Raw genomic sequence first — 11461 nt, forward strand, 5'->3', positions numbered from 1 at the left:
GCGCACCGCCGCCACCTCCTCCCGCTGCCGGGCCCACATGGACGCCCCCGCGCACCGCCGCCGCGTCCTCCGGCTGCTGGGCCCACATGGACGCCTGCCTCTAGACAATCCATGCGTGTTCCCCCTCTCATCCCATCGCCACCGACCTCTCATCCCGCCGCCGCCGACCTCTCCTCCTCCCTACACCGCCTCCCGCCCTCGCTCCGACTCCCGCCGGCCCACCCCGCCTCCGTAGCCGCCCGTTTCGTTCCGGGCTTCGGCTACTACCGCGTGCCGCCGCCGCCGCTGCCGCCGGCGGCGAGCGGTGGCGCAGGATCCCATCGCTCGCGCTTGCTGTCGCAGCCCCAGTTCTTCTCCATGGACTTTCTCTTCCGGCCCCCGTACCCCGATCCGTCTGCGCCGGCGGCGATCGCGCTCTCCCCGCCGCCGCCGCCGCCGCTGCCGTCGGGCTCAGACCGGGGGGCGTCCGGACTGCCGCCGCCGCCGGGCTCCGAGCGGGGTGCGTCCGGACTGCCGCCGCTGCGGGCGGGGCATCAGCGGTCGCAGAGCGACGTTCTCCTGGCGTTCTCCTCCCAGCCGAACCTGCGAATGCCACCTCCGGCGCCGGTGAACGCGGAGTCCCTGGTGGCCGCGAACAACAGCACCCTCGACGGGGTCCTCGGCGCGTATATGAGTACGACTGGCCTGGGCGCGGTCGGCTCCTCCGGGCCCGTCGGCCAGGAGCGGCGCGACCAGCTGGACAGCCAAGCTCCCGCGTGGAGCCCCGTTGACAGCAGCGAGAACGAAGCCGAGAGCGCGGACGGCAGCATGCCCAGGCATTGCCGCAGCTTGTCGGCGGACAGCCTTGTAGGGAAGTTCAAGTTTGGACCTTCCGGCCTGGAGCCGTCCAACTCCAACTCCAACCTGCCGCTTCCATCTCCGGGGCCAGGTGCTGCTGGTCGGCTGGCACGGAGTGGAAGTGGTTCCATTGGTGGTGCCGCTGCTCTCTTCGCCAAGGAATTTGCAAACAGCAAGGAATTCAGTGAGGCAGAAAAGAAGGTTATCATGGACAGCGAGCACCTCGCACAGATTGTGCTGACCGATCCTAAGAGGGTCAGGAGGTGTGTTGGGCGTCCATGATCACAATAAGGTTGTCATTGATAAAAATGTTTCTTTTACTGAAAATTGATCATCTTGTAAAATTTTCCAGGATCCTAAACAATCGGCTGTCTGCTGCTAAGTCAAAGGAGCGCAAGGCAAAATACATAGTGGAGCTTGAGGGCAAGGTTCAGGTGCTGCAGGGGGAGACTATGAACTTATCTGCACAAGTGAAAATGATTAAGGTTCGTTCTCTGAAGTTGGTGGGCGTTTTTTTTTTCCTTCTTACAGACAAGAGGCTTTCTGGCCCAGCTTTATGTGTGGTGAGCATTTTGATTTGGATTTGAAGGTTTGACAGCCTTAGTTACTGTGAATGCATATATTTTGCAGAAGGGTCAGGCTAGGCTTTCAATTCACAACCAAGAGATGAGAATCAGGCTGCAATCTTTGGAGGAGCAAGCACGGTTGAAAGAGGGTGAGTTTGCTTTCCAGCATCAATGTTCGTTTCTTGATGTTGTGGTAAAAATAGATAATGCGTCGCAGTAGAAGTCTGCAGTAGAAGTCTGCGTATGTATGATATGAGTTGGTGCCCACTGCTGTATGTTCTGACTGTGCATGCGCAGCTTGAGATGCTGTAATAGAAGTTGTGATGGTTTCTACAACCAAAACTTGGCTTTGTGTTTACAGTGATAAAAATAGATAATGTGTTGCAACATATAAGCATGTTGGGGCAACTGGAATTCAGGAATTGTTTCGACTGTTAGGGCGACTGGAGTTTTCAGTGTTAAGAATTGAATGTGTAGTTCAGAAAACCAAATGGTAGGATGGAGTCTAGGCATAACACCAAAAACATTATGTTAAATTCTGGTGCCGTGTTGTCAAACTAGCGCATGTATGCATGCCTGAATAGTGTACTGCACTTGATATTGTAGAATATTCTAGATGTGCCACAAAACTTGGATCTTTTGACAATGTTTCCTCTTCTGGGTAACTTAAGTCAAACAGAACCTGCATGTTATTGTTTAATCTCATAATGTTCTCATTCATTGATTTACTTCAAGTTGTGTTCTTCCAATGGTTGATTGTAAACTATCAGTATTTTGCACTACTACTTCAGTTATGTTGAGTCCTGTTAGTCATGTGGTATTCTGTGTTAACGTGTTTGTTACCCCTACTTCGCCTATGTTAGAATGAACTTTATTGTTTATTTCTCATAGTCAATTAACTTGGGTTTTCACTACTCTGTGTCCAGCCCTGAACGAAGCATTGAATGCTGAGGTCGAACGCCTAAATCTGGTTGTTGCCAAGGCTAGTAATCCTCGTATGCCGGACAGTTCAGAGCAACGGATGAGCTCCCAGATGATTCAGCTTCACCAGCTGCAAATTCTGAGGCAACCATCACAGCTCCAGCAAGATCAGCATCGCCAGCGGAACTTCTAGGATGCTTTTGCAAATGAGATCTTCCAAGGGAAATTTGATATTACAGATTCAGTTAAAAACACCATATGCTCTGGACAATACTTTACATAGGTCACGGGAAACAATCATAGGAAAAAGAAAACCATCTCTTGTTGTGTGAAATTATTTTTGTTCAATCCTGGGAAAAACTCTGGTCGATTTTTGAACTGTATAAAGTGTCTGTCTGTCTCTGTAGCAGTGTGATGGATTCATCCGATTATGGTACAATTCCTTGTGCCCCGACTTTGAACCGATAACTTGATGGAAATGTACGACATATTCTTTGGGGCAACTCCAGTGGCATGCTTTGTTATTTGTACCTCATATCATTGTTTTCTCCATTTTGCGGTTTTGAGGGATGCACAATGGGTATTACTAGTATAAGCTTAGCTCCATTTGCTGCATGTTCTAAGCTGCAAGATGACCTGACTGTTTCCCCCATCGTCGCAGCTTGGTGATAGTAGTTGTTTTGGGTTTGTTTCTTCTTGTTCCGAAGAAGAGCTCAGCTCCGGCTTCAATTTCAGTGTTGCGATTTTTGCCGCCATTTGGAAGTTTGATTCAGGTTCTACAGTTTTAGATATTAGACTGGCGCATATAATGCATTGCCAGTAACATTCATCAAAGTAAAAGGGGCTATGTCTAGGTAATAAAGGTGTAAAAGGGAAAGCTCACAAGGATATCTGCCAATATATGCTTTTGAGCAGAATGAAAAAGGCTGGAAAAGGTTTCTTGAGGAGTTCATGGTATTTAATCATTGGCGATCTTAAGGTGTAAGTAAACATTGAGCATGTAGAGGGACAAAGGACTACTGCCATCTTTTTGCCTTTAATCTTTTGATTTTAACAAGAGAAAGTAGAGTTGACATCTTTACCCTTTTGATCAAAGCTGCCTTCCATTTTCCTCCCCCCTTTCCTTTTCAAAAAAGAGCCGGCCACCCAAATACTTGTTAACTAATCTCTGCACTTCAGACTAATTGAACATATAATGTCCAACCATGATCAAGCCACAAATCACACAAATTTTCTGGTTTTAACAAGAGAAAGTTGAGTTGACATGTTTGCCCTTTTGATCAAAGCCGCCTTTCATTTTCCTCCCGCCTTTTCTTTTCAAAAGAGCCAGCCACACAAAAACTTGCTAACTAATCCCTGCACTTCCAAATTAAACATATAATGTGCAACCATGATCTATTGATCTTGCCACAAATCACACAAATTAGGTCCAAGAAAAACCTTGCGGTTGATCAATAAGCACAGATCATCAGCCAGCCAGCCATCTCCAACAGGCCAAGGAGCTACCATCAACACACCTAGACAAGCTAGCACAAGCACAACAAGGAGCCACCAAGGAGAACGGCCGGAGGCTCAGCAGCCGGGGGCGGCCTCTGCCAGCGCTGGCGCCGCCTTGCAGAGGTTGGCACGCAGCGTGAGGTTCTCGCGGCGGAGCGCGCCGGCCCTCTCCCGGAGCCTCTCGTTCTCGGCCAGGATGCGCCGGTTCTCCAGGTGGAGCCTCAGGTTCAGCATCGCCATCTCCGCCCCTCCAGCAGCCCTCCTCAGCTCCCTCCTCCTCCTGATCAGCATTAACCTGAAAGCATACGGGTGTAGCTGCATGTAAGCACACATGCACGCAGCATCATGTTCCATAAGCTCCATTGCTGCCGCTGTTACGGTTAATCTGGAACAGAAACATGCTGAGATGTTAATTACCTCTTCCTCCTGAGAGTCATTGAGACATGTGGCTTCTTCTTCCCCTGCTGCCTGATGAAGAGCACACCAGGAGGCGAGGAGTTCCAGGAAGCAGAGCTGCACATGTTGGTGAGGCTCCTAGAAATGACTTGTGAGGAGCTCAAGGTGTTTGGAATGAGCCGTCTGTCGGCAACACACGCCGCATATATAAGGTGGATCTTTGGCTTTGACGCCGTACGTATGTGAGTGAGCCTGCCGTGGTGAGCTTTAGGTGTTTTGTCTGGTGGTGCATGCACACACGTACTATATACCTTTGAGGTTTGACATGACACCATGCATGTGAAGGATGATAGGAGATGGAGGCAGGCGTTCCTCCCCATCATGCCCACCATGGACCAAGGGATCCATATCTTCCATGAACTAATCATTCGGCACACAATCTCATCTCAAAAGTAAAGAAAAAAGTAGAGTGAATGGATAAAAATCGATGCGATTATTACATTGGTTTTGGATGCCATGGCGCATTGCACACGAGACACCATGATCTGCCTTTTGACATGGACGGCGAGGCTGGGATGGAGGACAAAAGGAGAGAATCATTTCAGCAGGGAAGCTAAGCTCCAGCCTCCAAGAAACCAGTGCACTTAGTTTCTACGCTCTTCTAATTAATCGTGCCAATCCGCTTCAAAAGTTGACTAAGAAAGAAAGGCATATCACGCTCTGCATCGTGCGGAGTATCATTGAGGCTTGAGCCAAGGTGTTGGCGTGCATGCATGATGAGGCTTGAGAGTTTTTGCCTTGCCACTCCATCGAGGCAAGAGACACACCAAGTCAAAAGGCTTTCGAGCGAGCGTATCATTCTTCTTTGCTCCCGCGGTTTCTTCGCTAAAATGATACGTTGACACGCCTTTTGTGCTCTCCATGATGCGCTCCCCATCCTTCCATACATATCACTTGCTTTTCACGATGAATGCTAGTGATTGTTCCTCTCTTGCAATTTGCAAACTCTTCTTTCAATCAGTCACTGCAAAGTTGGGATTGTGCACTGCTGAGCATGGAATTGCATGTACTTTAGTGAGATGTGAGTAGTTTTTTTTTTGAACTGGTTTATGCACTGTTTATGCACTGGTTTATGCACTGGTTTCTTCATCCGGTGTGTCCAGAGCATTAGGTCATCGATGATTCGCCTGAGAGTGATAATACTGTGATGATTTTGTTGCCTGGAGGTCATAGCGTTTCTGGAGTCCCAAATCTTCCATAGGATGATGAGGAGGACGGAATGCCAGATGACCGCATCTACCTGGGTAGGTAGACGGCAGTCCCAGAGTCCATCAATGCAACTCGAAGGAGAGAGGCCGATCCTTTGCCAAATACGTTGTGCAAGCGGACATGCCAGGAATATGTGGGCGCTGGTTTCACCATCATGTCCGCAGCGCGGGTATAGAGAGTCGGTGACGATATGCTTACGCAGAAGGTTGCATTTTGAGTTGAGTCGATCTCGAAACAGGAGCCATGCAAAGATCTTCACGCGATTTGAAACGCATGAAGACCATATGGCCATGGCATGCACGTCGTCATCATCGTCGTTGGGGCTCATGATCAGTGCGTATGCTGCCCTCGTGGAGAAGGGCAGGCCACCGTTTAGGTAGCGCTCATCCGGTCCTGTCGTCAACCGAAAATCCTACAGGAGAGACAACAAAGAGCACAACTCGGTAGCAGCATCAGAAACTCGTATGCTGCCCTCGTGGAGATGTGAGTAGTAGTTTCGGTTTGCACGTTATGTATGGAGTAACTCAGAAATGAGGACGCAAAGGCTTAGAAATGCGACTGACATCTATTCTCCTGGAGCCTCAGATCTATTGGTGTCACACTATTGGCTAGGCTCGCAAGGAGCAAGTTAGACCGCCCGCGCTCGAATCCGAAGTGGCGCATGATGCTTAGAGACTTTCTTCCATAAAAATATGCCTCCAGAGGGCTAGTTCCAGATGGTCTTGGTTTTTTTTAATGGAGACACGTTGTTGTGGATCTAAGGAATGCATAATTGTATGATACACAATTAATGCATGACAATACCACGATAAAAAGAAAATAATAAGAGTAATTGATTGTATTGATCATATAATCTTCGCCAATACAAAAGAGGAAGGGAATATTGTGCAATTAATGCACCGTCATAAGTATAAGAAAATATGGAGGATAATAAATGATATTGATTACATGATATTCTGTCCATACAAATCAGGAAGGAAATATTTTATAATTAATGCATGGCAATAACTAGGAAGAAAATCACAAAAGATAACATTGATATTGATTAGGTTGCAAGATCGCGACTCCGACAACTGTAGCCTCTTGGCTCCTCGTGACACGACTTCCGGTGACGGGTCCACATACACTACTAGGAAAAGGGCTATAGATGGAAATGACACTAATGGCGCACCAGACAAGTGGTGCGCCATTAGTATATACTAATGGCGCACCACCTTCTGATGCGCCATTAGTGTTGAAACTACTAATGGCGCACCCTGACCACGGTGCGCCATTAGTACCAAATTTTTTTTTGAACTAGTGCGCCTGTCCAAACATACTAATGGCGCATCCCCTGGTGGTGCGCCATTACTAGTTGTAACTAGTAATGGCGCACCAGCCAGAAGGTGCGCCACTAATGTTATTTTTTTTATTATTGCTTTTATTCCTTTTTTTGCAAAAGTTCTAATGGCGCACCATCAGGGGGTGCGCCATTAGTAACCTGGATTACTAATGGCACATTTGTTGCTGGTGCGCCATTAGTAAGTGGGCAGCAACAAGATATTTTGGACAGCCTCTCCTCCCACACTCACTTTCTCCCCACTTCATTCTCTCCACCGCCTCCTCCTTGTCTCGGGTGCCTCCTCTTTTTCACCTCATTTCCACCATAGATTCATTCAAATTAAGTGGTTAAGTTACCTTGTTTTGCTAGGTAAGTAAGGGGGGAAGCTATATTTATGTTGTTCTCCCTACAACAATGTGCACATGCACTTTTTATGGCCTAGCTAGATCTATGTATGTTCGTGGTGTTGCATATGTTTGTGGTGTTGCATATGTGTTTGTGTTTGAAGGTGTACCGGTATTTGAAATGCGATAGTTGCCAATATTTTGCCGGAATGTTGATTCATTTCCGTTTCGGCGAGAATTTTGGCATTAAGCATTCTTTTTGGTCCTATTTTTAGGGAAAGTCATGCCAAATTTTTTCTTGGTTTTAAAATATCGTTTTGCTCTACCCCGCAGGCGACCATGGTCCGCACGATGACCGAAGGCATCGTGAATAGGTTTTTGAGGTCCGCGAAGGCCGAGATGCTTCAAAAGAACGAGACGGAGATAAGATGTCCGTGTCGAAGATGCAAGCTGAATAGCCTTATTGCGGACCCGGATTCCGGGCAGGTGCGGGACCACCTGCTCTTGCGTGGTTTCATGGATGGCTATCGGTGGCAAGGTGATGAAGATGACTACGAAGTCGTCCATGGGGGCCGGGCAAGAAATGAGGAAGGGCAGCAAGACAACCACCGCGGCTCGGGGGGGGGGGCGAGAAGACGAAGAATCCCCAGGAGATGATCACGACGGTGATGCTGTATACAGTCATCATGTAGAAGATGCAGGACATGATGATGATGCCGGCGGAGCAGACGACGCTGGACCATCGATGGGCTGGGTGCAGGACCCTCATATTCAAGAGCTGCTTCTCAAGCAGACGGATAACGCAAGAGCTGCCGCCCGAGAGAAAGCCAAGATGGATCAACTTGAGTTAGACGCGGTTACTCCATTGTATGAAGGATGCAGGCCCGAGGATACCCGCCTGAAAGTAACGCTCATGGCTCTGGAGATGAAGGTAAAACACAAAATGACCGACGCATGCTTCGACGAGAACATGTCATTCTGGCATGAACGTCTTCCCAAGGGGAACAAGTGCCCGACCAGTTTGGAGGAGGCGAAGAAAATCGTGTGTCCTCTGGATTTACCGCACGTGAAATACCATGTGTTCATGAACAATTGCATCATTTATCGGGACGAGCACGCGGAGTCTACCATATGTCCGGTGTGCGGTGTCACTCGATACAAGAAGAGGAAGAAAGCTCCTCGAAATGTGGTGTGGTACTTTCCGATCACTCCTCGTCTGCAGCGGTATTTCGCGGATCCTAAGGTAGCAAAGCTCCTGCGTTGGCACGCGGATAGGGAGGAGAAGAAGCGAGAAGATGACGCAAATGATCCGGAGATAGATAAAAAAGACAAGATGCTGAGTCACCCTAAGGATGCGAGCCAGTGGCAAGCGTTGAACTTCGAATACCCAGAATTTGGGAACGATCCAAGGAACATCGTGCTGGGCGCGAGCACCGATGGAGTCAATCCGTTTGGCAGCCAGAGAAGCACACATAGCACCTGGCCTGTGTTTGTGTGGATGTACAACCTTCCCCCCTGGTTGTGCATGAAGAGGAAGTATATTCACATGAGTATGCTAATTGAAGGGCCGAAACAACCAGGGAACGACATCAATCTGTATCTGGGGCTGCTGAAAGAGGAGCTTGACACGCTGTGGAAAACGCCAGCCAATACGTGGGACGCCGCAGAGAAAGAATATTTCCCTATGAGAGCCGTACTGCTCATGACGGTGCACGACTATCTCGGTTACGGATATCTTGTGGGGCAGGTAGTCCACGGATTTTCTGGATGCGTAAGGTGCATGGATGACACAACGTATCGCCAGCTAGATAGAGATCCCGGGTCTTCGAAAACCGTGTTCATGGGACATCGAAGGTGGCTTCGCGACGATGACCCGTGGAGGAAACGCAAGGATCTGTTCGATGGTGAAACCGAACCCCGAAAACGCCCGTGTACGAGGAGCGGCGAGGAAATAGACAAGCTGTTGAAAAATTGGAAAGACTGCCCACTGCCGAGAAAGAAGCAAAAGGCGCCAGAGCCGGGAAAGAAGCGAAAGGCGCCAGAGCCGCTGCTGAAGGTATGGAAAACGAGGTCTGTTTTCTGGGACTTGCCGTACTGGAAGATCCACCGTGTGCCTCACAGCCTTGATGTCATGCATATCACGAAGAACGTGTGCGAGAGTCTGCTTGGTACCCTGCTCAACATGCCAGAGAGGACCAAAGATGGGCCGAAAGCAAGGGCAGACTTGAAATCAATGGGCATCAGGCAGGAGCTTCACGCTATATATGATGATGATGATGATGATGATGATGATGATGATGATGATGATGATGATGATGATGATGATGATGATGATGATGATGATGATGATGAGGCGAAGCAGGACACAGAAAGTCGTCGCAAAGGCAAAAAGGCCAAGAAGACCGGAAATGACTACCCTCCCGCGTGCTTCACTCTAAGTCAGGAGGAGATCGAGCAGTTTTTCACCTGCCTCCTAGGAGTAAAACTTCCTTACGGTTACGCGGGGAAGATAAGCAGATACCTAGACCCAGCGAAGCAGAAGTTCAGCGGGATGAAGTCTCACGACTGTCACGTGCTGATGACGCAGATACTTCTAGTTGCAATCCGTGGGATCATGGACGCGCACATCCGTGAAACGCTATTTGGCCTATGCAACTTCTTCGACGTCATCTCTCGGAAGTCGATTGGCGTGAGGCAACTCAGAAGGCTACAGGAAGAGATCGTGGTGATACTATGCGAGCTTGAGATGTACTTCCCGCCCGCATTCTTCGACGTTATGGTGCATCTGCTAGTCCATATAGTGGAGGATACCATCCAACTCGGGCCGACGTTCCTGCACAGCATGATGCCGTTCGAAAGGATGAATGGTGTCATCAAAGGATACGTTCGCAACATGTCACGTCCAGAAGGAAGCATAGCCAGGGGCTTTCTGACCGAAGAGTGCATCTCCTACTGCACGAATTATCTAGGCATCGAGAACCCCGTTGGTCTGCCCGTCAACAGGCACCTCGGCAGGCTCGCTGGATGGGGTCACCGTGAGGGTCGCCGCGAAATGCATGTCGACTTCGAGGGTCGACTCGCCGACTTTGAAAGAGCAAACCTAGTCGCGCTACAACACATAGACGTGGTCGATCCTTGGGTGGTAGAGCACAAAACCTTTATTAAGAAGACGTACAATGACCGAGGCCAACAGAGGACGGACGGAGATATACTCAAAGAGCACAACTCATGTTTCACGCGTTGGTTCAAGCAGAAGCTTCTGTCGTACCTTTTACATGAGGATTCTTCCGCGGAAGAACAACTCATATTCGCCTTGTCACAGGGCGCCGAGCACAACCTGATGACCTATGAGGCGTACGATATCAACGGCTACACATTCTACACCGAGGCCAAGGACATGAAGAGCGATGGTTATCAGAACTCCGGGGTAACGATGGAATCCTACACCGGTAACGACAAGGACAGATACTACGGAAGGATCGAGGAGATCTGGGAGCTGAGCTACGCTGGAGAGAAGATCCCAATGTTCCGTGTTAGATGGGCCAAGAACGTCATAAAAGAAGACCGGTATTTCACCACCATGGTTATACCCGAAGCCAAATCCAAGACCGCGGGCGCAAACGTCACCGCGAAAAATGAGCCATGGGTACTGGCTTCCCAAGTGGACCAATGCTTCTTCATTACTGACCCGCCAAAGCCCAGTCGTGTTGTCGTGAGGAGAGGCAAAAGGAAGATCATCGGAATGGATGGAGTAGCCAATGAGCAAGACTTCGACAAGTACGGCGACCCGAGGATCGAACATGACGACGATGATGAAGTAGCAGCATACACCACAAGAAGAAGCAGGACCACCCTACCTAAAGGACGTCCGTTCCACAGAAGAACTCCATTCGCGAAAAATAAGGGCAAGAAGATTGTGAACAGATAGCTAGCTAAGATCGATTGTATTTAAATCGTAGCCTTCATTTCTCGATTGTATTTCATGGGTACTTTTTGAACTATCATGAATATTTTTAAATTTCATGGACACTCAATCTCGATCCCGGCCCCCTCCATCTCGATCGCTATCCCACCTCGCCAGATCCGGTCCCCCTCGCCGCCGAGCACCCCCCAGTCCACCGGCCGCCGCCGCCGACCCCCCGCACCCCGCGCACCGTCTTATAAAAAAATAAGTATCAAACAGCTTTTTAAATGCTACTGTCTTATAAAAAAATATTACTGTTATTATTTAAACAAGTTTGAACATATTTAAACACAAATAAGTATCAAACAGCTTTTTAAATGCTAAAAAAAATTGTGGAGCCCACCTC

At 48.9% G+C, this 11461-nt stretch overlaps 2 protein-coding genes across 2 annotated transcripts; one reads left to right on the plus strand and one right to left on the minus strand.

The window, feature by feature from the left end:
• Positions 1–588: 588 nt before the first annotated feature.
• LOC119305911 (transcription factor VIP1-like) lies at positions 589–2827 on the plus strand. Its single transcript, XM_037582304.1, has 4 exons — positions 589–1100; positions 1190–1322; positions 1468–1552; positions 2330–2827. Exons 1-4 carry the CDS (start codon positions 589–591, stop codon positions 2515–2517), a joined length of 918 nt encoding a protein of 305 aa, XP_037438201.1. The 3' UTR covers positions 2518–2827.
• An 875-nt stretch (positions 2828–3702) lies between these two features.
• LOC119305912 (protein LITTLE ZIPPER 1-like) lies at positions 3703–4479 on the minus strand. The gene is made up of 2 exons (XM_037582305.1): positions 4239–4479; positions 3703–4116 (listed from the first exon to the last, which is right to left on the minus strand). Exons 1-2 carry the CDS (start codon positions 4340–4342, stop codon positions 3897–3899), a joined length of 324 nt encoding a protein of 107 aa, XP_037438202.1. The 5' UTR covers positions 4343–4479; the 3' UTR covers positions 3703–3896.
• Between the last annotated feature and the right edge of the window lie 6982 nt (positions 4480–11461).

Source organism: Triticum dicoccoides, chromosome 5B (assembly GCF_002162155.2).
Source record: "Triticum dicoccoides isolate Atlit2015 ecotype Zavitan chromosome 5B, WEW_v2.0, whole genome shotgun sequence".
Taxonomy (NCBI): domain Eukaryota; kingdom Viridiplantae; phylum Streptophyta; class Magnoliopsida; order Poales; family Poaceae; genus Triticum; species Triticum dicoccoides.

Excerpts from the sequence above, each read along its gene's own strand:
- LOC119305911 (XM_037582304.1), top strand. The coding sequence starts at position 589 with ATGCCACCTCCGGCGCCGGTGAACGCGGAGTCCCTGGTGGCCGCGAAC. Across the intron at positions 1,323-1,467 it reads CACAAGTGAAAATGATTAAG|AAGGGTCAGGCTAGGCTTTC; the intron begins GTTCGTTCTCTG and ends TATATTTTGCAG. Across the intron at positions 1,553-2,329 it reads GCAAGCACGGTTGAAAGAGG|CCCTGAACGAAGCATTGAAT; the intron begins GTGAGTTTGCTT and ends CTCTGTGTCCAG.
- LOC119305912 (XM_037582305.1), bottom strand. The coding sequence starts at position 4,342 with ATGTGCAGCTCTGCTTCCTGGAACTCCTCGCCTCCTGGTGTGCTCTTC. Across the intron at positions 4,117-4,238 it reads ATGACTCTCAGGAGGAAGAG|GTTAATGCTGATCAGGAGGA; the intron begins GTAATTAACATC and ends GTATGCTTTCAG.